Source organism: Sapajus apella, unplaced genomic scaffold, assembly GCF_009761245.1.
Source record: "Sapajus apella isolate SASKATOON/1434 unplaced genomic scaffold, GSC_monkey_1.0 scaffold7, whole genome shotgun sequence".
In the NCBI taxonomy this organism is placed as follows: domain Eukaryota; kingdom Metazoa; phylum Chordata; class Mammalia; order Primates; family Cebidae; genus Sapajus; species Sapajus apella.
Window position 1 is genome coordinate 11,771,731 of NW_022436947.1, and position 24,099 is coordinate 11,795,829.

At 43.4% G+C, this 24,099-nt stretch overlaps 1 protein-coding gene across 3 annotated transcripts in view; it reads left to right on the forward strand.

Moving 5' to 3' along the window:
• UBE2H (ubiquitin conjugating enzyme E2 H) overlaps positions 1-23,269 on the forward strand; it is a 132,670-nt gene extending 109,401 nt beyond the window's left edge. For all 3 annotated transcript variants that reach the window (XM_032275988.1, XM_032275987.1, XM_032275989.1), the window contains 2 exons: positions 14,144-14,272; positions 18,948-23,269. In XM_032275988.1, the coding sequence (XP_032131879.1) occupies positions 14,144-14,272; positions 18,948-19,072 (254 nt within the window). In that variant the 3' untranslated portion in view covers positions 19,073-23,269. The remainder of the gene's footprint in view (positions 1-14,143; positions 14,273-18,947) is intronic.
• Positions 23,270-24,099: the final 830 nt, after the last annotated feature.

Here is a 24,099-nt window from a genome sequence, read left to right on the forward strand (position 1 = left end):
TGCTCAGTTGTGGATTTGTGCTTCAACAGTACTTAGCTCCATGACCAACTTACTTTGTCTGCCTGGAAATCTTTGGATGCAGTGTTCATATGTCAGGAGCCTAATTATATACATAATAATAGAGTCTCCTGGCTTTGAACAACTTAGTGGAAATTCATTAAAAATACCACAATTACTGGCGGTCAGCTTTAAAGCCATGGAGTGGTCCAGGCATTTTGGATCGTGGTGCATGAGCCAGCAAGGAAGGGCATGGCTCTGAAAGGTAGCCACAGCTGTGTTCTGCTTTCACAGGGGCTCTAATTTTAGGGCCCGTTTCATTCTTGATTATATGGAAATGCAACTTTGATGTGTTTTCTTCTCATTCGCTTATGATTACTGAGTTATAGATAAAGTCTTCCCCACACTTGGCTTGTAATTGCAGGAAGTTATCTCTTATTCTTTTCCAACATTAACAACAACTAAATTATTGTCTAGTAATTACAAGCTTGAATAGCAAGTTTTAGTATGACAATAAGACTATCCAGCTAGCTAATTACACATTAACTGCCCTCATTTCTGGAAGGTTAATAACAAATCCTATTACCACGTTTTAGCTTACAAGCTCTTAAGGTAAGCAGGGTCATAACAGGTTCGAACTAGAATGAATGACCTCTAAAAAACAAGTAAGATGAGAATTGTTTTGAGATTGACAGTGCAACAAGAACAGTGTTTTTGATGAACGGGAGCTTGTTTCCTTCATTCTGATCAGTGCAGTAGCATTCATTTTCTTCTGCAGCTCCCTGAAGTTTAAATGCTTTGCAGGGAAAGGGGCTACAATTAGGCAATGAATGGGAAACTGTCTTTTAAGTGGGTTTAGAATGTTTTAAAAACAGTCCATGTCCTGTAACTATACTTCAGATTAGTGACCTGGTAGCCTCGCCCTGAGCAGAACGTGGCTGGTTTTCCTCCTGGTTTCAGCCCCCTGCATCATTCAAATTGCCCTCTCCCGCACAGCACAGGAACACCTGTTTCTAGCTTAGAACACTTAAAAACCAAAATGCTACCAGTAAGTGAGATTTAAATGTATTTATCATGTACAGCTAATGCTCGACTTACGACCACGATTGGTTCCCACAGACCGGTCGTAACACGATTTGGTCGTAAGTTGAGTAGGCTATATGTACAGTACTGTGAAATGATATAAAGATCTTTAAGTCATATTTTATCATAATTTTCATTATTGTTATATATCATTTTCTTTGTTCATTTTATGCCATTTGTATCACCTCTACACCATTTTGTTTCTTATTTTTACATTCGTCAGGTTTAAGTAAAACACTGCATTACCAGTACAACTGGTTTAATATTTGCAAAACATAAAAAATTACAAAATACAGGTGCATACAAAAATATAAAATACAGGTGTAAGAAATACCATAGGAAACATTTTCCCAATTGCAAAACATATCAAAATATATAAACATGTACAAAACATTTTATTGGCCACCGGTGCTTGGCTGCGGGTCATTGATGTCGTCATCTGAGGCAGCAGTTGGGGTTACCGGAGTTGGTTTTTTCATAAACATGGTGAGCTTTGTCTGAATTGTATGTTTCTTTTTTTCTTCATAAATTTCACGATACGGACAAAACACATCGTGTGCCATCTGTTCAATCCTTGCAAATCGTTTGATGTTTGGGTCCATTTCTTTGAAATGTATAAGAAGTTTATTGGGAGGGGTTTGATGAAAAATATCCAAGACACAAAACACAAATTGCTGTACTGAGTCTGGGATAACAGTTGAAATGGTGCACCGGAGATGGTAGTGCTGCTGGAAGCTGGTCCGCACTGTCGTACGCCCAGCTGGGCAATGTTTGCGCTGCCAGACGTGGAGCAGTCGTGGCTAACGATTGTGGTCGTAAAGTCGAATGGTCCTACGTTGCATAGGTTGTAAGTCGATCAATACCTGTATGTTGCAAACATTTTCCTTGAGTGTTTGAATTCCTACTTTTTTTTTTTTTTTTTTTTGAGGCAAGGTCATCCAGGCTGGGGTGCAGTGTGGCTCACTGCGGCCTCAACCTCCTGGGCTCAAATGATCCTCCTGTCTCAGCTTGCTCTCAAGTAGCAGAGACTACAGGCATGCACCACCACACCAGGCTGACTTTTTATTTATAATAGAGATGGGGCTGTCACTGTGTTGCCCAGGCTGGTCTCAAACTCCTGGGCTCAAGTGATCTTCCCACCTTGGCCTCCCAAAGTGCTAGGATTACAGGTGTGAGCCACCATACCCAGCCACCTTTTTTTTTTGAGAGGTGAGAGAAGAGGGATGTGAGGTGTTTATTAAGCATCCTACTTAAGGGAGGTGTTTTCATTTGTTTTTGTTTTTTCTTTTGTTTAGTTTTGTTGCCTGCATGGCCCTCTTCATTAAGACTTTATCTTTAAAAGATCCCCATGGACAAATATGAGAAGATGCGTGAATCTGCTGAGCTTAGACTTTTTGTATATTTTATCCACACATAAGACCCTTTCAGTTAGTATGTGGTGGCAGGTTATATTATTTTATTTGCAGCTAGTTAGCATTCAGTAAACTAAGTGCAGCATAACATGGTGAGCCCTGTGGCCAGCTGGGCCTGAGCCACGGCACCACAGGAAGGCTATGGTGGGCTGCTTTAGCTCACCACCTGTGTACCTTCAAACAACTGGAGAAATGGGCTTTTTGTTACTGAAGTTGAGTTCAAATAAATTATTTGTCTTTTTTTTTTTTTTTTTTTTGAGATGGAGTCTCGTTCTGTTGCCCAGGCTGGAGTGCAGTAGCACAATCTCGATTCACTGCTATCTCCGCCTCCTGGGTTCAAGCGATTCTCCTGCCTCAGCTTCCCAAGTTGCTGAGATTACAGGCTCCCGCCACCAAGCCTGACTAATTTTTTATGTTAGTAGAGGTGGGATTTTTACCATGCTGGTCAGGTTGGTCTTGAGCTCTTGACTTCAAGTGATCTGCCTGCCTCAGCCTCCCAAAGTGCTGGGATTATAGGCGTGAGCCTCTGCGCCTGGCTCAAATTAGTTATTTTAGAGAATGGTACTTTTAATCTCAAAACTGTTTCTTTGAAGTCTGCCTACCTATATGATTGGTTTCATTGAAGTTTTCCTTGAGGGGCTATCTCTTTTTTTTTTTTTTGAGACGGGGTTTCCCTCTTGTTACCCAGGCTGGAGTGCAATGGCGGGATCTTGGCTCACCGCAACCTCCGCCTCCCAGCTTCAGGCAATTCTCCTGCCTCAGCCTCCTGAGTCGCTGGGATTACAGGCACGGGCCACCATGCCCAGCTAATGTTTTGTATTTTTAGTAGAGACGGGGTTTCACCATGTTGACCAGGATGGTCTCGATCTCTTGACCTTGTGATCCACCCGCCTCGGCCTCCCAAAGTGCTGGGATTACAGGCTTGAGCCACGGCGCCCGGCCTGAGGGGCTATCTTTTACCACCCTCTGTTTGCCAAATTTTTTTCAAAGATAACTGCTTGGTTGTATGCAGTGTAGGATTCTTCATAGGTTTTTGGCTACTCTTCCTTTCTTGTAGAATTTCACTGTCTCTTAATGTTTACTAACTGCAAGCAGGATAAAATTAAAATAAATTCAACCATTATTAACATTGCTGCTTTGTAGGAGCTAGTAAAGGAGTGGAAGGTAAAGATCTATTAATTATGGTATCTAATATACCCTTGCGGAAAATCTATTAGCCCCACATTATTAAGTAGCTAAAGAAATCTGGAGATCTTAGCCTTACCAAAAAAAATAAATAAATAAAGCTACCCGGTTTTTGTACATACAGTAGATACCACCACCACCAAAAATAAACTTGTTGAATGAATAAGATGAAATTTTATGGTTGGCTTTATTTTGAGCACATATTATAAAATTCACAACTTGCGTGGCAGTTCATGATGAATTCAATACAGTTTCTTATAAGATGGCAAAAGTCAGCCAATGGAATTTTGAAAGGTCAACAGCTGTTTTTATCTAGTAGTCAAGGATATGAATAACATGGTCGAAATTCTCCGGAGTTTCAACTATAATGACCAAAAGTACAGGGAAAGTGATCTAAGTCTCAGAGGGAATCATCAGTTATAGACAGCAATCAACTTGTGATTTTTGTCCATTTTTTCCTCTAGTTGTGAACAGATTTTTCTTCCTTTCAGCCCTGTTCTTTATCGAATTACAGAACAGATAAATGCCTTAAAGAGTAGTGGCTATCCCTGTGGTTTTCAGCTTGGAAAGCCAGGAGTCCTACCCCAGAGGGGAGAGGGATGGTGAAAGAAGTTTGGATAGCATCCTTCCGGAGGATGCAGAATTTTGATTGACACATAGTCATTGTACCTATTCATGGGGTATGTAGTGATGTTTCTTTTTCTTTTCTTTTTTTTTTTTTTTTTTTTGAGACAAAGCCTTGCTCTGTCACCCAGGCTGGAGTGCAGCAGCGTGATCTCGGCTCACTGCAGCCTCCACCTCCCGGGTTCAAGCAATTCTTCAGGATGCAGAATCGTGATTGAGGGCAAGAGGAACTTATTTTTTGTGGGAAATGATCTAAGTGATTGTTTTAAGGAAATTTTGTCTGATTACAAAGGTGAGAGTGTAGAGCCTTGAAGGCCATTTAGGAGATGGCTGTCCTGATCCAGGGCTGGAATGATATATTGGACTTGACATAGTTACATACCCAGGAAAATAGAAGAAAAACTAGAGACATTTCTGGGAAACTTAATGAGTACGTGGAAGAAAGGAAGAATACCTAGCCAGATTCCTTCCAGAGGCTTGGAGTCTAAGAGCAAGGGTGTTAGACTCAACCTACTCCCCTTCATGAGGAGAAGGGAATGGGTTTTCAGGAAAATAATCTTAGGCATGTGAATTTGGTAAGACTGTAAGACTAGACATATGAAGGACCAGTTATGTGGATTTGGTAGTACCAATATTGTCTTTTATTTATTTTTCTTTTTTATTTAAAGAGACTGGGCCTTGGCTGAGTATGGTAGCTCACACTTGTAATCCCAGCACTGGGAGGCCAAGGTGAAGAGAATCACTTGAGCCTCAGAGTTTGGGACTAGCTTGGGCAACACAGAACTTGTCTCTGCAAAAAAAAAGAGCGAGAGATTGGGGGTCTCATACTGTCATCCAGGCTGGAGTGCAGTGGTTGTGATCATAGCTCACTATAACTTCAAACTCCTGGGCTCTAGTGATCTCCCTCCTTAGCCTCATGAGTAGGCAGGATTACAGGTGCAAGCCACCGCCACACCCAGTAGACTTATGTCTTTAAAATTGTAGGATGGCTGGATGCAGTGGCTCACGCCTGTAATCCCAGCACCTTGGGAGGCTGAGGTGGACAAATCACCCTGAGGTCAGGAGATCAAGACCAGCCCGGCCAACATGGCAAAATCCTGTCTCTACTAAAGATACACAAAATTAGCTGGTTGTGGTGGTGTGTGCCTGTAATCCCAGCTACTCAGGAGGCTGAAGCAGAAGAGTCACTTGAAACCAAGAAGCAGAGGTTGCAGTAAGCTGAGATCACACCATTGCACTCCAGCCTGGGGCGACAGAACGAGGCTCTGTCTCAAAAAAAAAATTTTTTTTATAGGATGATGGACTTCCCAGGGTCAGAGTGTACAAAGCTAATTCTTAAAATGCAAATACCACAGAATTTGCACTGCTATGCAGGATGCTGATGTCTTTCCAGATAAGTTTTTCGTTGTTTGTTTTTAAAAAGAGGAAACCCAGGATGTTGGGCATCTGGGGGACAGGGAGAAGTAGTAGAAAGGGGTTGGGGCAGGTGGTTTGAGAAGGCAAGTATGGCTTTGATGGTTCTTGGCACTTGGCTGTGACTATGTCATATAATGGTGGTGGTTTCTGAGTTACAGCATTTATTTTTCAGTATTAAGTCTGAAAAATAAATGAAGATTATGTAGGTAAAAGTCTCCAAAATGACTGCATGTTTGCTAATTGTGGTTTCTGGTGAAGCAGAGCACGTCAAGGTTTGGGCGTGGATTTTAACTTTAAGAAAGGATTTTAACTTGAAGAAAGCAGTGTATATTACAATTTTTTTTTTTTGGTTGGGGGCGGAGAGAGAGGGTCCTACTCTCACCCAGGCTGGTGTACAGTGGCATGATCACGATTTACTGCATCTTTGACCCACCCAGCCACATGCCACTGACTGGAGAAATCCTCTCACCTCAGCAGCTACTGAGCAACTACTCTCTTGAGTAGTTGGAACCACAGGCACATGCTGCCATGCCTCATTATTATTATTATTATTATTATTTTTGGTGAGGGGTGGGTAGAGAAAGGATCTCCCTATGTTGCCCAGCCTCCTCTTGACCTCTTGGGCTCAGGCACTCTTTCTGCCTTGGCCTTCCAAAGTGCTAGGATTATAGACATGAGCCACTATGTCCAGCCTGAAATTTTTCACTTATTTCAAAGGAAATAGAGGGAATAGAAATAACTTGTGGTCAATGGTTCATAAAGAGCCAAGAGTAAAACATGAGATATGTGATTAACCCCCTCTTGTGTTTTCTCCTTCAAGCCCTTTTCCATCTCATTGTGAGTCACCTAGAGTTAGGTGGGTTTTAAGAATTGATAACATTTTTTTTCAGTGTAACTCATTTTAATTAACACATATTCCTTAAGGGATACAGGCAGCTAAAATGTCTACCCTTAGAGGGTGTCATATTTGTATTAATACTTTAGTTCTTTGGTGCAATTGATAGATATAGTCACTTTTAGTAATATATGATACTTCCCCGTAAGGAACAGCAGTGTTGTACTTCCCCTTTTTCAGTGAAGAAATTGAGATGTAGAAAGGAAAAGACCTGCCCAAGGTCAAAGAACAAGTCAGTGGAAAGCCTGAGATTACACTTGTGGTCTTTTAGAGTTTTCATCTGTTGTTCACTGAGGAGCCAGCTTCCCATTTGCTGGAGACAGTTCAGCTTAATGGAATTTGCTCTGCCAGATGTCCACAGTGTGTTAGGTGATGATTCTCACCATTCTGCTAATAACCATTCTCCTCCAAAGTGGCCCTTTAGTGCCCCTCCAGAAACAGATCTGCTTTTGACTGCCTGTGGACTGCCTGTGGTTTGGCACACCTCTGCTAGAGATAGCAATGGTAATAGCAGTGTGCAGAAAAGAAAGAGGGAAGGGTCAGGGAGGGCTGCTAAACCAGAGTCGAGCTGTTAGATGCGAACATTTTCTGGCACAAAAGAACCTACGAGCAAATGGCCTTTTCCTTCCCATCTGGTCTTTGGGGATAGGGATAGTATTTCCCGACTGTGCATTTGCACACAGATGTCTGTATCACACACATCCAGTCCTAAACCAGAAGTCCTGGGGTAGGTATGAAGATGCATCCTGAGAATGCTTAGCAAGATTTTGTGGTCGGTGTTTTTTTTTTTTTTTTTTTTTTTAATTTTGAGACAGAGTCTCGTTCTGTCGCCCAGGCTGGAGTGCAGTGGCACAATTTTGGCTCACTACAACCTCCACCTTCTGGGTTCAAGCAATTCTCATGCCTCAGCCTCCCCAGTAGCTGGGATTACAGGTGCATGTCACCACACCCAGATAATTTTTGTATTTTTAGTAGAGACGGGGTTTCACCATGTTGGTCAAGCTGGTCTCAAACTCCTGACCTCATGATCAGGAGTTCAGAGTGCTGGGGTTACAGGCATGAGCCACTGCACCTGGCCAGCAAGTTTTTGGAAAAACTCCACAGGTAATTGTGATGGACAAGTAGGACCTAGGCTTACCCCAGAACCACTGCTGTAGACTAAGTGATGCTGCTTTTGATGAGAAATTGTTATGATTTTTGTGTGTGTGCATGTGTTTTGGAAACTGAGTCTCATTCTATCATGCAGGCTGGAGTGCAGTGGTGCAATCTCGACTCACTGCAACTTCCGTCTCCCAAGTTCAAGTGATTCTGTTGCCTCAGCCTCCCAAGTAGCTGGAATTACAGGTACCTGCCACCACACCTGGCTAATTTTTTGTATTTTTACTAGATATGGGTTTCGCCATATTGGTCAGGATCTTGAACTCCTGACCTTAGCCAATCCACCTGCCTCAGCCTCCCAAAGTGCTAGGATTACAGGCGTGAACCACTGCGCCCAGCCTGTTTTTAAAGATTAAATAAGAATATGAGTTATTAATTTATATGCCTAAACTGAGGTTTGAGTGTTATAATTTTAACATTAATATTGTAAGATTAGGCTGGGCACGGTGGCTCATGCCTGTAATCCCAACACTTTGGGAGGCCGAGGCGGGCAGATCACGTGGTTAAGAGATCGAGACCATCTTGGCCAACATGGTGAAACCCTGTCTCTACTAAAATACAAAAATTAGCTGAGCGTAGTGGTGCACGCCTGTAGTCCCAGCTACTCCAGAGGCTGAGGCAGGAGAATTGCTTGAACCCAAGAGGTGGAGGTTGCAGTGAGTCGAGATTGTGCCACTGCACTCCAGCCTGGTGCTTGGTGACAGAGCAAGACTCTGTCTAAAAAATAAAATAAAATAAAAAATAAGATCAGATTGAAGAGTCAGTGCTAATGAACCACATTTTGGTAACTGCTGATTGAGTCTAAGGCAAAAGTAAGGGCTGTTTGCTCATCATAAACCATATACTCAGGGATCTTGGAACTTCCTTTAAAAATTAAGACAGCCAGAAATGGGGCCAGCTGACTGTACTCTACAGGTTAGGTGAACTGTGTCTGGCTCTCTTCCTTTCAAAAAGTTGAAGGTTAATGTTTTTAAAATAAAGATCTTTGACATATTTTTATCCTTAACAAAAAACCTAGGGGAAGAAAATGTTCATTTTCCAAAGATGAGTATCTTAATTTTATTCTTGATTTATAGTTTTAGTCTTCTCTGCCAGTCTATCTTGAAAGAAGACTTTCTGCGCATCTGCACATTTGAGAGATGCTCCTTTTGGAAACACCCTCTGTAGTAATCACTGTGTTAGTCACTTGCAGGAAGGCTTCACTGCTTTCCCATGGCCAGAGCCATCACGTCTTGGCCTCCCAAAGTTGTCATTTTTACCTGAAACTGGGCCTCGTGTGTTTCCTTCTGCTCTTCTGTTTTATAGGTGTGACTCAGCACGTCTGTAAAATGGATAAAAAATGTATTAATGCAGGAAGACAGTAGATACGGGAAGGAATAACCAATAATTAAGCGTTTTTTTTTTTATTTGTTTGGAACAAATTCATAGGCAAAGCCATTTATTGGTAGCTTGAGGAAACTTAACAGTAGTAGGAAAGGGTATAAAATCTCTTTCTAGGACATGTGAAACTCCTGGTTTTATAACATGTTGTCTGTAATATTTCTCTAGCCTTGAAGCACTTCTGAACGTTACTTCAGAACCTAAACCTATGCTTTGTTTTTAAAGGTTTTCGTTGAGGGCCGGGCGCGGTGGCTCAAGCCTGTAATCCCAGCACTTTGGGAGGCCGAGGCGGGTGGATCACGAGGTCAAGAGATTGAGACCATCCTGGTCAACATGGTGAAACCCCGTCTCTACTAAAAATACAAAAAATTAGCTGGGCATCGTGGTGCATGCCTGTAATCCCAGCTACTCAGGAGGCTGAGGCAGGAGAATTGCCTGAGACGGAGGTTGCGGTGAGCCGAGATCGGGCCATTGCACTCCAGCCTGCGTAACAAGAGCGAAACTCCGTCTCAAAAAAAAAAAAAAGGTTTTCGTTGTTATGTAATAGCAGCACCTGTAATAATAATGTGGCAAGAGGAGCCACCATTCACTATGTGCAAGTGTCTGCAGGTTATCTCCTGCAGTGGAGCCCCATGAAAACAAGCATACCACCTTTGCAAAATAGCCACAGAAACGCCTGAACATCTGTTGCTTAGCATCTATCTTTGCACTTTTGAGAAAGGGATTCTTTGGGGAGGAGGGTGGTCAGCTCTGATTCATGGCTTTGGCTTCCCTGCCAATGAAGGTGTGCGATTTTGATGCAGAGATATGGGGAGCTTGTGCCTCCGTGAAAGTTGCAGCATTGTGTGTTTTATCAATTAGCAGAGGCAGCATAGCGGATAAGCTCAGGTGTGAGTTCCAGATCCATGCTTAAGCTTTGTGTGCCTCAGTTTCTCCATCTGTAAAATGGAGACGGTAATGGTACCTACCTCATTGGCTGTAGTGAAATTAAGAGTGTATATGCAGCCAGGCGCGGTGGCTCATGCCTGTAATCCCAGCACTTTGGGAGGCCGAGGCGGGTGGATCACAAGGTCAAGAGATCGAGACCATCCTGGTCAACATGGTGAAACCCGGCCTCTACTAAAACTACAAAAAATTAGCTGGGCATGGTGGCGCGTGCCTGTAATCCCAGCTACTCAGGAGGCTGAGGCAGGAGAATTGCCTGAACCTAGGAGGCAGAGGTTGCGGTGAGCCGAGATCGTGCCATTGCACTCTAGCCTGGGTAACAAGAGTGAAACTCTGTCTCAAAAAAAAAAAAAAAAAAAGAGTGTATATGCAGCGCACGGAAGAGTGCCTGGCTTGTAGTAAATGCTATATAAGCATTAACCTGCTGCCATTACTGTTAATATAACTATTGTTTAACTCTTACCTGGTCTGAAATCACATTCAGTTTTTTATTTTTATTTTTTGAGACGGAATTTTGCTCTTGTTGCCCAGCTGGAGTGCAATGGTGCGATCTTGGCTCACTGCAACCTCTGCCTTCCAGGTTCAAGCAATTCTCCTGTTTCAGCCTCCCAAGTAGCTGGGATTATAGGTGCCTGCCACCACACCCAGCTAATTTTTGTATTTTTAGTAGAAATGGGGTTTTACCATGTTGGGCAGGCTGGTCTCAAACTCCTGACCTCAGGTGATTCACCCACCTATCAAAGTGTTGGGATTACAGTTGTGAGCCTCCACGCCTAGCCTATAAAACTTCTTAATTTGCTTACCTTTTGGCATTTTCTGTCACTGCCTTAATAACTCACTTACCTAAGGATAAAGAGAGGAAAAGAAAAGCATTACAAACAGGACTTATTTACAGGAAAATGTTGTTTTTTTGTTGTTGTTGTTGTTGTTGTTGTTTTTATGTGAGACAGGGTTTCACTCACTCAGGCTGAAGTACAGTGGTGCAATCTCAGCTTGCTGCAACATCCACCTCCCCAGGTTCAAGCAATTCTCCTGTCTCAGCCTCCCAAGTAACTGAGACTACAGGCGTGCAACATCACACGCAGCTAATTTTTGCATTTTTTAGTTGGGACAGGGTTTTGCCATGTTGGCCAGGCTGGTCTTGAACTCCTGGTCTTATGTGATCCACCTGAACTCTTGGCCTTCAATGATCTACTCCCAAAGTGCTGGGATTGCAGGCATGAGCCAAAAATGCTGATTTTTAAAGGTTAAAAAAAAAAAAAGTGTCATTTGAAATGTGAAAAGTAGAAGTTACACCAGGCTACTATTGCCTTGACATAGTTTTTAAAAATGTTCGTCTTATGTATACACACTGTACGTAGTTGTAATTCTAGAAAACATACCATTTTATAGCCTTTCTCTACCCAGCATTCAAGTATAAGCATTTTTTTCATTGAAAACAAGTAGTTTTCAATGATTTTCATACCCTAATAATTGTTTCTTTTTTTAAGAAAATTATAAATAAAACATTGGTGAAAATCTCACTGCAGATATTTTGGGGGTTATCTAGGAAGGTGATTTTTATTTTGCTTTTTTGATTGTTTTTTTGATTAGGAGTATCAGCATTTCTTTTGTAGTGCATGAGAACCTTACCATAAAGTGGCTCTTTAGGACTATTCTGAAGTCAACCTTTCGAAGGTGAAATAGACCCAGATGAAATCACCCCAAGTCTGTGACTTTCATACAAGGCAGAGCTGCTCTGTGTCAATACCTGGTGCATGAGAACAGGACTGTGGTACCTATCATGGGACCCTCTACCCTATCATTCACTAGACCTGTGCTGTCCAACACAGGATCTACTAGCCATGTGTGGTTATTTAAATTTAATTAGAATTAAATAAACTGAAAAATTAATTTCCTTATTTACACTGGCCATATTTTGAGTCCTCAGTAGCCACATGTGGCTAGTGGCTATTGATTTGGATGGGGTACATAACATTTTCATCACTGCAGAGAGTTCAGTTGAGTAACAGCTCTAGATTATTCTCTAACTGCCCAGTTTCTTAACCTTACAATGATAAGAGCCACCTCTTATAGGTAAGATTTTCTAGAGCAAAGTTGGGCAGACCTTGGCTACTTGTTTTTGTATATGTAGTTTTATAGGAATACAGCCACATCGATTTGTTGACCTGTTACCTCTGGCTGCTTTTGTGTTACAGTGGCAGAGCTGAGTGTTGAGTAGTTATGACAGAGACCATATGTGGGCTGCAAAGCCATATGTTTGATCCCTTACAAAAAGGTTTGCCTACCCCTTTTATCTAGATCAGGGTTTATCAACCTCAACACTGCCGACATTTTGGTCTACATAGTCCTTTGTTGTGGGGCTGTCCTGTGCACTGTAGGATGTTTAGCAGCTTCCCTGGCCTTTACCCACTGGATGCCGGTAGCACCCCTTAGATGTGACAACCAAAAATGTCTCCAGACATTGCCAAATTCCATGGGGAGCAAAATCACCCGTAGCTGAGAACCACAAATCTGAAGCAATGTGGCTTGGCAAAGCATTCATCTGTAATATTGCAGAGGAGCGGCCATTGTTAAAAGAAAAATCATTTGAAAGAGATGACTCAATTAATGAGTAGTTTTTTACGCTACTTACTGTACTTCAGCATTGTCTCCAGAAACAGGAAGGTTTTATATAAAACGTGACAAAGTAGCTGGAGTAGAGCAGAGACGTGGAAGCATTCTCATGTCCTTCCATTTCTCGGGTGCCACACTTCACTGAGGAGCAGAGAGTAGAAGTTACAGCATCTCTGTAGCTGTAGGGAGTGTGGGTTGTTATATGCAGATTCTCGGCCTGCTTTTTTAAAACACTGGGTAACTGGAGGGTATTTGTTTTCTTTGCTAATTGTGTGTAGATATCATCTGTGTATACCTGGCAAGAAGAGAGTTAATAATGTCACGTCTATAATCCCAGCACTTGGGAAGGCCAAGGTGGAAAGATCGCATGAATCCAGGAGTTGGAGACCAGCCTGGGTAACATAGGGAGACCCTGTCTCAAAAAAAAAAAAAAAAAAAAAAAAAGCTGGGCATGGTGGCACATGCCTATAGTCCAAGTTACTTAGGAGACTGAGGCTGGGAGTTTGGCTTAAGTCCAAGAGTTTGAAGTTGCAGTGAGGTATGATCATACCACTGCACTCCAACTTGGGCAACAGAGTGAGATCCTCTCTCAAAAAAATGTTTTTAATAAATAAATGCAGTAGATTGGTTCTTATCTGTCTCATGAGTACTTGTGGTTTTATGTGGTCCATATAGATTCCTACTCTCATTACCCAGAATAATTGAAAAATTGATTGTATTTACCTCTGTTAAAAGTTGCAAGAATTGAATTAAATGTCAAGTCCTATAAAACTGTGTTCAAGGCTGAGTGTGGTGGCTCATGCCTGTAATCCCAGCACTTTGGAAGGCCGAGGCGGGCAGATCATCTGACGTCAGGAGTTCGAGATCATCCTGGCCAACGTGGTGAAACCCCATCACTACTAAAAATACAAAAATTAGCCAGGCGTGGTGGCAGGCACCTGTAATGCCAACTACTTGGGAGGCTGAGGCAGGAGAATCACTTGAACCTGAGAGGCAGAGGTTGCAGTGAGCTGAGATCAAGCCATTGCACTCCAGCCTGGGCAACAGAGCAAGACTCAAGTCTCCAAAAAAAAAAAATTGTCCTCAATTCTTTTTTAAGACCCAGCATTTGAATACCTTTCAGAGTTGGGGGTTTTGTAAGCTGTAGAAAATGGCTGTGTGAAATAGAGTAAAATAGAATTGGGAAAATTGTCTTTCAAAGTGAGTATCAGGTGTATCTTTATCTGGTTCTTCAAATTAAAAATAAACTTAAAAATTTTAATTGGTATTGAAATGAATATGTAATACAGGTCACATGTAATAGAGCATACTTTTATGGAAAATCATCCCCATGTAGTTAAATATCTAGGAAGTAGTTTGACTAATGAATGCAAGTGAATTGTAGGTGAACTTGCATTTCCCATGCATGACGTGTTTCTGTTTGTTTTTTCAGATCTTACCAATATATTTGAGTCCTTCCTGCCCCAGTTGCTGGCCTATCCCAACCCTATAGATCCTCTCAATGGTGACGCTGCAGCCATGTACCTCCACCGACCAGAAGAATACAAGCAGAAAATTAAAGGTAAGAGGGTGCGTAGTTTAACCTGGAGACAAAAGAACTTCAGTCTTTTGGACTTTAGTCATTAAAAGTTCTTTTTTTCTTTTTTTTCTTTTCTTTGACACGGAGTCTTGCTTTGTTGCCAGGCTGGAGTGCAATGGCTTGATCTCAGCTCACTGCAACCTCCGCCTCCCGGGTTCAAGTGATTCTCCTGCCTCAGCCTCCCAGGTAGCTAGGACTACGGGTGTGCACCACCACACCCAGCCAATTTTTGTATTTTTAGTAGAGGCGGGGTTTCATCTTGTTGGCCAGGCTGGTCTCAAACTCCTGACCTCATGATCCGCCTGCCTTCGGCCTCTCAGAGTGCTAGGATCATAGGCATGAGCCACCATGCCCCTTAAAAGCCCTTCTTAAGTTATTTAGTTCCTAATACTTTTTATTAGGCCTGAAAAGAGACAGCTGTGGGCTGAAGTAGTGCTCACCAACCTCGGGTGGTAGTAGCACCAGTTTGTTCATCCTTTAGGATTTAGAATCCTGTTTTCGCATTCTTAAAACAGTTTATATGCTCATGGGATGTGAGTTTCATTTAAATGAAAATAAGGTTGGGAAAGAACATCTAGCTGGGCATGGTGGCACACACCTGTTATCCCAGCACTTTGGGAGGCCCAGGCAGGTGGATCACGAGGTCAGGTGTTTGAGACCAGCCTGGCCAACATGGTGAAACCCACATCTCCACTAAAAATAAAAAAATTAGCCGGGTGTAGTGGCACACACCTGTAGTCCCAGCTACTTGGGAGGCTGAGGCAGAAGAATCTCATGAAACCCAGAGAAGGAGGTTGCAGTGAGCCTAGACTATGCTATTACACTCCAGTCTGGGTGACAGAGCAAGACCGCTGTCTCAAAAAAAAAAAAAAAAAAAAAAAATTCTAAAATTCACCTGGGTTCATTGGATTGTCCCTTTTACCTCTGTGTATGTTTCAGAACTTTCATAGTAAAAAGTCTAGATACATGAAGCTCCACCAAGAAGCAAAGGAATTCAAAGTTTGTGAAATATACCTGCTGTTTTTAACCAACAGCAGGCATTTTTAGTATCTAACCAATTTTTCGCATGATGTGCCCATCTGCATAGCAGTCCAGAATGTTGGCTTCCTCAAAGTGTGTGGCCTCCCTGAGGTACATTTGTAAGAGATGGCAGTAGAAATAATTTACCAGAGCCTGAGTGTGCAGGTCCTCACTCGTAAATGTGCAGGTGTGAGGCAAACCAGGACTATGCGTTAAACAGTAGCTTTTCTTCTGTTTGTTTTCTTCTTCTGAGGTCTCTATAGGGTATTGTTTGGAACTTTTGTTGAGATAAAGCAGAAATAAATTTAATTTATTAGATCTCAAGTGCTTTGCAAATTAATATCTAATTTATGTGGCAGAACATATAGCTAAGCAAACATATATCTGAAGAAAAAGGCAGTCAGTTTCAGCCAGCTAAAGTGCTGTTATGAAACTGTATTAAAATTTTGACATAGGAATCGCTTAGCAATGTCTGCAAACCACAGATATCTTGGAGCAGTGTATATTTATCTAGTTCACATAGGCATTCTGTCTCAACAATTTAGCAGTATCCCTGTTTTAGTACATATCTGCTATAGTTCCATTTACAAAAAGAACCGAAGCTACATTTATCTTAGAATGGCGCACTTCAGCTTATGGACCCCTAGTGTTCGGAAATGTTCATGTCAGCTATCATTTTGTCTTCCTTAGTAATCTGGGAAAATCATGGCCATCAGACCTGAGCTCACCCCTACTTCCTACTGTGCCTTGATATCTTCTCCCCCCTCCCCTCTACATCTTTTCTTTCTCCTATGGGAAATAAGAGATTTCTCAAACGCGCTCCCACCATCAACCTGTGATCTTGTTCCCCCAACACCCCCACCATCTCCACGCAGTCTTCCTTCTTCACCCCTGTCTGTCAGAGGTCTCTGTTGGAGAAGCAGTGATATGTTCCTGTGGCCTCCCTTAGGAGTCATCCTATTCATTCCCTTTCATTTTCAAACTTCTCGCTTCCTCACCTTAAACTCCTCTAGTTTTTTCCCCTCCTCTGCTTAATCTATGCCCTCATTTCTTCTCAAGTCCCATTTTGCTGGACCTCTCTGCAGGTGTTACATCTTACCCCCACCTTTCTGGAAACTTCTCATTCTGTTTCCTAAATTTGGTCATTCACTTAGGACTCAGTCCCTGGGCTCCCTCTCTTCCTCTCGCAGCCCTGGGGAGCTGCTTCACCTCTCACAGTTTTAGTCAGTCCCCTCCAGGGAGATGATTTCTGAATGTGTGTGTCTAGGCCTGGCCTCTCCCATGCTGCTGCTGGACATTTCCACTTGTGTGGCAGTCACCGCCAACTCAGCACACCTAACACACTCAGCATTCATATTTAGTTAGCGCTGTCTTATAGCACACATTTGAAAACGTGTTTAAATATTGGATAGCCTGTCGCACTGGGCACCATTGGAGCTGTCTAAAGCTGTCACTTCCCTGCTCAAAACCTTTGCTGGGTGACATCTTTGCCTGCCATTCAGGGTGTTCTGATAATTGAGTGGAATCTACATCTTTGCCTTTACTCCTTTTTTTTTTTTTTTTTTTTTTTTTTTTTTTAAGACAAGGTCTCAGTCTCTCTCTCTCTCTCTCTCTTTTTTTTTTTAATTTTTGAGCTGGAGTCTTGCTCTGCCACCTAGGCTGGAGTGCAATGGAATGATCTCAGCTCACTGCAGCTTCCACCTTCCAGATTCAAGTGATTCTCCTGCCTCAGCCTCCTGGGTAGCTGGGATTACAGGCGTGAGCCACTGCACCTGGCCATAATTCTCTCTTAAGGTTGCGTTTAAACATCCCAGCCACTTTCAACGAAGCAAAGCCTTTCCCTGGAGTGGCCTCTCCTATGCTTTAGCTGGTAGGACTTGGGGGTCAGTGTGGCTGGGACTGCCTCACCCGCTTTCTTCCGTAACTGCCTCTCTCTGGTGACTGATACTCAGCAGCTCCTTCCTTTTATCTTCCTCTGTTTCCTCCTCCTCATTGGTGACCTTGCTCTTCCTTTCTCTAACCCAAAGACCTTGTCCTAGTAAGTACTTAATACACATTTGTATCCTTGAATAAAGAGGGCCAATAGTATCAAATTCTAGTGTCAAAAAAACAGTGTTGGCCAGTGGCTCACGCCTATAGTCCCAGCACTTAGGGAGGCCGAGGTGGGTGGATCATGAGGTCAGAGTTCAAGACCAGCCTGACCAGTATGGTGAAACCCTATCTCTACTAAAAATACAAAAATTAGCCTGGCTGGCATGGTGGCACATGCCTGTAATCCCAGCTGTTTGGGAGGCTGAGGTAGAAGAATCACTTGACCCCAGGAGGCGCAGGTTGCAGTGCCACCACTGCCCTCCAGCCTGGGTGACAGAGCCAGACTTGGTCTCAAAAAACAACAAACAAACAAACAAAAAACCCCACAGTGTCAATATGTAGCTTCTACAAAGGAAGAGGCAAAATAGCCAACCCATTAGAAGTTAAAAATAAAATTGCTACAGTTTGAACACAAACATTTCTCTCACTCTAAAATGTAAATGAAGGTAAATTTCTACCTAATCATGGGCTACTTTCATTGTCGTGAAATCATTAGCATAAAATTGCGTTACGAATTTGAAGGGCTCTAAGTCTCCAGCCTGCAAACCTTTTCCTTAAGGGGCCACACTGGCCAGATGTGGTCTTTGTCACACCTTCTGTTTACTACTTTGTTTTAAGACAATCTTTAAAATAGACAAGCATTCTTAGGCCCTGTGCTAGTTATTCAAGTCTGGTAGGCCCATTTGGCCATTCAGCTTATCTTCCTGTTGCAGTGAGTCCCTGCAGCTCTCTAGGAGGAGAAACAAAGCCACAAGGGTGCGTTTTTGTGCGGCTTGCATTCTGAATAGGTTTCTGTCTTGTCTTTTCCTATTGTGTGTAGGCTATTCACTTGAAAACAGCATGCACTTAGTTTTTAGGAACAAGTTTGTTTATTCAGCAGTTCTTAAAAGCAGTTTAAGTAGTCGAGCAGTTCTGATTCAGCCTAGGATTCCGTGGAGGCTGTAGCAGTGTAAATCTACCTTCAGGTAAATAATACATGGAAAAATCACTCAGTGACGAGGGGTGTCTCCATAAAGCAGCTCAGTCCTGAGCAGGTTGAGCGATGGTTTTTGCCAGCTGCTTCAAAAACCTGACAGGCAGGATCTGTTTAGACTAAAATCAATTCCTAAAATAATAGACCTGGGCTGACTTTAATTATATAACTGCAAATCTAAAAATGATGGGGGATTTCCTTATAAACTACTATGGAGTCATGACTAGTCCTGTACTATCTGGGAGGTGAAAGTAAAAAGAAAAGTGTGGGGCTCCCATTTCCCTGGTCCCTGAAGAGTTATTGGGGCGCTGCAGCACGTATTCCCCTGCAAGTGGAACCTGCTGTGTTGCTCTTCCCAGTACCCCTTCCCTCAGGGCAAAATGCGGAAACTGTCTCAAAGAAGTCTCCCTGTGGGATTCTCCTTAGCTGTAGTGACCATGATTACTGTCATCTTTGCCCCCCCTGGTGTTTAAGGTAAGTTTGAACCTCCCCAGCCTTGCCAGCTTTTTGGGGTTGCCAAAGCACTTGCCTGCCCGCTCACTGCCCTTGTTCTCTTTCCCCCACCCCATGCAGAGTACATCCAGAAATACGCCACAGAGGAGGCGCTGAAAGAGCAGGAAGAGGGCACCGGGGACAGCTCGTCGGAAAGCTCTATGTCTGACTTTTCCGAAGATGAGGCCCAGGATATGGAGTTGTAGTAGAAAAAGCACCTGCTTTTCAGAAAGACTATTATTTCCTAACCATGAGAAGCAGACTATAATATTCATATTTAAACAAAGCAATTTTTTTTATTACTAAACAAGGTTTTTATGAATAATAGCATTGATATATATATATTATATATCACCCTTTAGATCTTGATTTCTTGGTCATTTCTCAACCTGAGGTGCATAGCATATTCCCACATTCCATTTGGTAGCAATATGCGGTCCGAATGCATGCATTCATAAGTCCATGTGGCCAAGTCAGCCTGTGTGCTACTGAACTGTCAAAGGAAATAGCCGCTCTGATAAGTAGATATGAGTAAAAATAACAGGAAAAAGTCGCTTCTTTTATTGATGGTTCCAAAGAAACAAACCAAACCAACCAGCTCTTGGATGTGAAGATAAAATAGTGCTTTTTCGAAATGGAAAGAAAAAAATTGGGGAGGAAGAGGCCTGCTGTGGGAGCGTTTAGAGCCAGCCACGTAAGAATCAGAGCTGCTCCTTCCTGTGAATCCTAGGTGGCCCCATGTCTTCTGTGGAGTAACAGTATAAAACAGGGAGCTAATTAGAGTATTAAAACGTAAAACCATTTTTGGACTCTGATTTTAAGTACATTTTTATATGTCAGTTCCTGCCCTTCACTACCAGGCCCTGCAGCCACAGCGTTCTGTTGGAGAAACCTTGAGAAGTGTTTTCTGAATCAGTTCTTTTTCTCGGGGTAGAGCTTGTAATCCAGACCTGTTTTTGAAAGGACAGCACAGGAGGAGAAAAGTGACTGGGGTGATGCTTCCTCTGATCTAAAACTCGTGCAGAGTCACATCCTCATCCTAGTGTTTAGCCAGTTTGAGACCGCTACCCTGAACTTAAGAGCTTTAAATATGAGGGTTGTGTTTTCGGGGGGCGGGGGGGGTATTTTTTTGGGGTGTGTGTGTGTGTGTGTGTATTGTGCTTAGACAGGTTGCAGATTTCATCTTTACCTACCAAGAGGCGGCCGCCTCCTTGGACAAGCCGCTCATGGACCATTGGACTTGAGAAGAAGACCCACGTGCTGGCTGCAAACCCCTGGGCACTTGCCTTCGTGCTTTGGTTTGGTTTTCCCTTTTTCTGCTGCTCTTGGCAGCAGCCTGGTCGTCATCTGCTTGTGGGAGTGGGAAATGGGCATTTTAGACCCAACACAGATTCTGCATTTAAAATGAATAATAATTGGAACAAATAAAGGTTCTTGTACCCAGAGTGATTCTACATGGGAAAAACAACAGCATTTCTCAGAGAGTGACCGAATAGGAAGAAGGGATTCAGAAATATGATGTAGTAGAACAGGCCCTGAAGGAAGAAAATTTTTTCTCTCCTGTGTATGTTACGAGGAAATCAGTTTAAAATGCCTGCTAATCAAATGTCGACTCAGCTAACCGAATGTCCAGGTTGCTGCAGTTTCTTACAGATCTCAGTGTTGCCTGCTGAATTCGGAGGGGAGTTTGGTGAAGTTTCAGACAGCAGCTCTGTGTTCTTTTTTTTGCCGCAGCCAATGAGATAATAGCAGAATTAGCCAATCCTAAAACCTTCTAAAGACGATTTTTGAGCATCCCACTGGGATTATTTAATTTTTCTTTTTGATGTGTGTTTTTAGTTTAGAAGTGCTGTATTCCACAAGGTTTAAGTCAGTGAGGTTGGAAGATACTCTATCTTTTTTTTATTCAAAAAGCACAATCAATCTTTTCTTTGAAAATCTATATAAAGTACAACTTGCTTTTAGCATGATTATTTTCCTAAATAAAAAGACAAAGAATTTACTTACTTTATGTTAATTACGGGCATGAAGCAAAAGGTTTTCTTTAAAAAAAAAAAAAAAAGTGCAGTGATGTAGGGCTCTGGTTAGTTAACCGTACTGAGTTATCCATCTAGCATCCGTGGCTTGCTGGAAGGGTAGTATTAACTATTTAACTTGTAATGGTGTACTTCACTCTTACCTAGCACGCTGTCTTCTCATTGCTTTGGGGGAGGGAGGGTCTCTGCTGGCACTGTCTAACTTGCTTACCTGCTGACTTTGCAGTTTGCTTGTGCTATGACATTTATTGTAGGTGCTATTTAGGGTAGGCTTAAAGTGCTGGGTGGTGATTTGAGTTCAAACAATAAAAAATTGTATTTTTTCAATGCTGTATAAACAGTAGTGTTCTAATTACCTTGAAAAAAAAATAATGACCAGTTAAGGATTGCTTTTGATCTTGTCAAAAAACCAAGTAGACCCCCGTTTCGGGAAGGTGCGTGAGCAGTGCTGTGGCCCTGCCCCTCACCTAATCCCGTATTTCTCTAATGATAAGACATTGGCTCTCCTCTGACCAGAGACCCAGCACCAGAGAGCAGAAGGTGCAGAATTGTCAAATGACCTGCTGGGGAAGGTTGTAAGAGTTAAGCAGATTTGAGTGTGGCTGCAGAGAGTGTGTGTGTGAGAGTGAGTGTGTCCATCTGTGTCCCTCCAGGTCTGTCTGATGAAGGTGAGATAAGTCTCCTCTGTTAGCGCTGGAAGCTGTGTCTTTGCTGCCTGGTCCCACTGCACCCGCTTGCTCCGTGCAAGTCTGTCCTGTCCGGGCACCGGCCTTGGTCCCATGCATGTCTTAGCCCTGGGTGGGGCTTTGCCTCTCCCGTGGGAAACTGACTTTTGCTGGGTTGAACAAAGTCCCTTCTTATGCTTTTTGTCCCTTCCCTGCACCTGGGAGAGGTGGGAGTAGGAGCCCAAACATGCAGGTACAGAAAGATCTGGAAGAAGACCTGGCAGTGAATCTCAGGACTCTGGGCCCCAGCAGTAGATGATTTCGTAAGTCTGGAGCAGGGGTGTTTCCCCACCAAATGCCTCTCCAGGCCGTCTGAGCTTGACCCTTCCAACACTCAGAAAAGCATCCCGATCTCTGGGCAGAGGCTGAACATTCTTGGCTTTAGAGGTGGTGACAGGAGCAGCAGGTCAGAGCCACTTCTGGCGGTTTCCTTCCCCTTTTCAGTGCCCGTAGTCTTTGGATCTTCCCTTGTGTTTTACCAGCACAAGCCATTCTTTGCCCCTGTTCACGTAACTGAGCTCAGGCTCTTGCCAAACACCAACAAGCAAGATGGCTAAAACCCAGCAACCTGACTCCACGGCCCTTTGGGCTCCCTCTGGAAGCCCCAGCACGGGGCGGGGGGGCTTGTGGGCACAGGGTCAGTGGTAGCCATCCTGGACACTGGCATTTGGCTTTGTCTTCAATCTCATCACCCTCCTTGAGGTTACTGTGCAGTTTCAACCAGCATTTTATACTAGTGAGGTCATTATCAGGAGTTGCCATATCATCTCTCCGGTACCTAAAATTTCTCATCCACTTCAAAAGCTGTTCTGACTGCCAGCTGGCTGATCTAAGCTCCTGAGGAACATCTCCTCTTGAAGGAATTTTTCCCTCCAAAGGTCCCCTGAAGTCCTAGTTGGCCTTGGCCTGGCCCATGCCTTCTATCAGGCCCCCGTCGGGATGGCTGAGAATCAGGAAAGATGCTCTGCCAGCCTCCACATGTCAAGTTTCTAGACACCCCGCTCTGGGAACTAACATTTGATTTTAAATGGCATGTGGCCCTTCTATGTCTGAGTGACTATTAGAAAAGTGAAAGCCATTTACAAAAGTTAGCAAGGTTTTTTATCAGCTTCCTAGCTGGGCTCCCAGCCTTGTTGAATGAAATCAAATATCTCTGATTGGGCGCAAAGAACTGCATTTCTTTGGACTTCTGAATCCATGTTCGTGCTTTCTCTGGCCCCTGAACTCCCCGGCGATTCCCTTAGGGGTGAGATGAGTAGAGGAAGCCCTTTGAGAAGTGGGCTTGGCCCTCTGGTGTGCAGGTTTTCCACTCATCTTTGGAAGGGCCAGGGCTCTGAATTGAGCCAAACACCCATCTTGGCTGTGGGCTTGGGAAGAAGTGGCCATTATTTACGGATTGTATTCGGTACATAATGTGTGATACTTGAAAAGATAAAAGGGACTGCCAGCCCTAACTGAAATCTAAGCTTTTTATCGCTTACTTTTCCTCGCCCTGTCTCCTTTCCACCTTTTTCCTTGCATTGTGATGATCTAGTAGGCACGTCTGTCAACAGGACACATGCCTCCTCTGACTATAACCTCTTAATAGTTGTGTATAATGAAAACTGTAAACTTTTTTAAATAAAATGTGTATATACCTTGGCAAATGGCTGGACCTTGATCAATAAGATAATAGTCTCATGATTACTCTCAGCTGGTTTTCTAAAATACCCTCTCTGTTCTGGCTCCTTTGAGCAGCAGACGCTGGCTTCTTTTGGCTGAGTGGCTCTTAGATGCAGATGACTGGATTAGTTTGGGAAGAGAGTGGCACCCTTAGTAATAAACCAGAGGCTCTGCCCAGAGGCCTGTCCTTGAACCCGGAACTCAGATGCATGACTGCTGGCTATGAACAGGGACAGGGAGCTGTGAGGCTCCTCCACTGGAGCCTTGTACAGCCGGAAGGTCCCTGTCAGCTCACGCTGAGTGAGGATACCCCATGGCCTGGAGTTCAGGGACAGTGCAGCTTCCTGGCGGGGCTGATCTGCCTAAACAGGTAGTCCTCTGCCAAGCGCTAAGCCTCCTGGAACGGTGGATTTTGCATGGGAAAACACTGCTCACTGGATTAGACCAGCATTTCGATTCCTTTCTAAAGCATTTGCCCTTGGTTACCACCAGATGGCGATACCGCTCAGTCTAATGGAGGCGGTTTTGTTAGCAGGACCTTTAGACAAAGGAAATAGTTTTGCTTTGGTCTCCTGTTCTCATTCCAGCTCTTTCCCACAGTTATGTCCATGTTCATTCCTTTTTCTCCTTCCCTACATCCTGATGTATTCTCTCCAGTTGGCCTGGCTTCATATCTACCTGCCCGATTGAATGAGGTGAGGCCACTGAGGAATGGTGTGCCAGTGCCTGCTCCGTCTCCACTGGGAAGGAATCCACCAGCTACCCTGGATACCTCCAGGGCCCAGAAGCAAAACGTTCAACACGTTATTT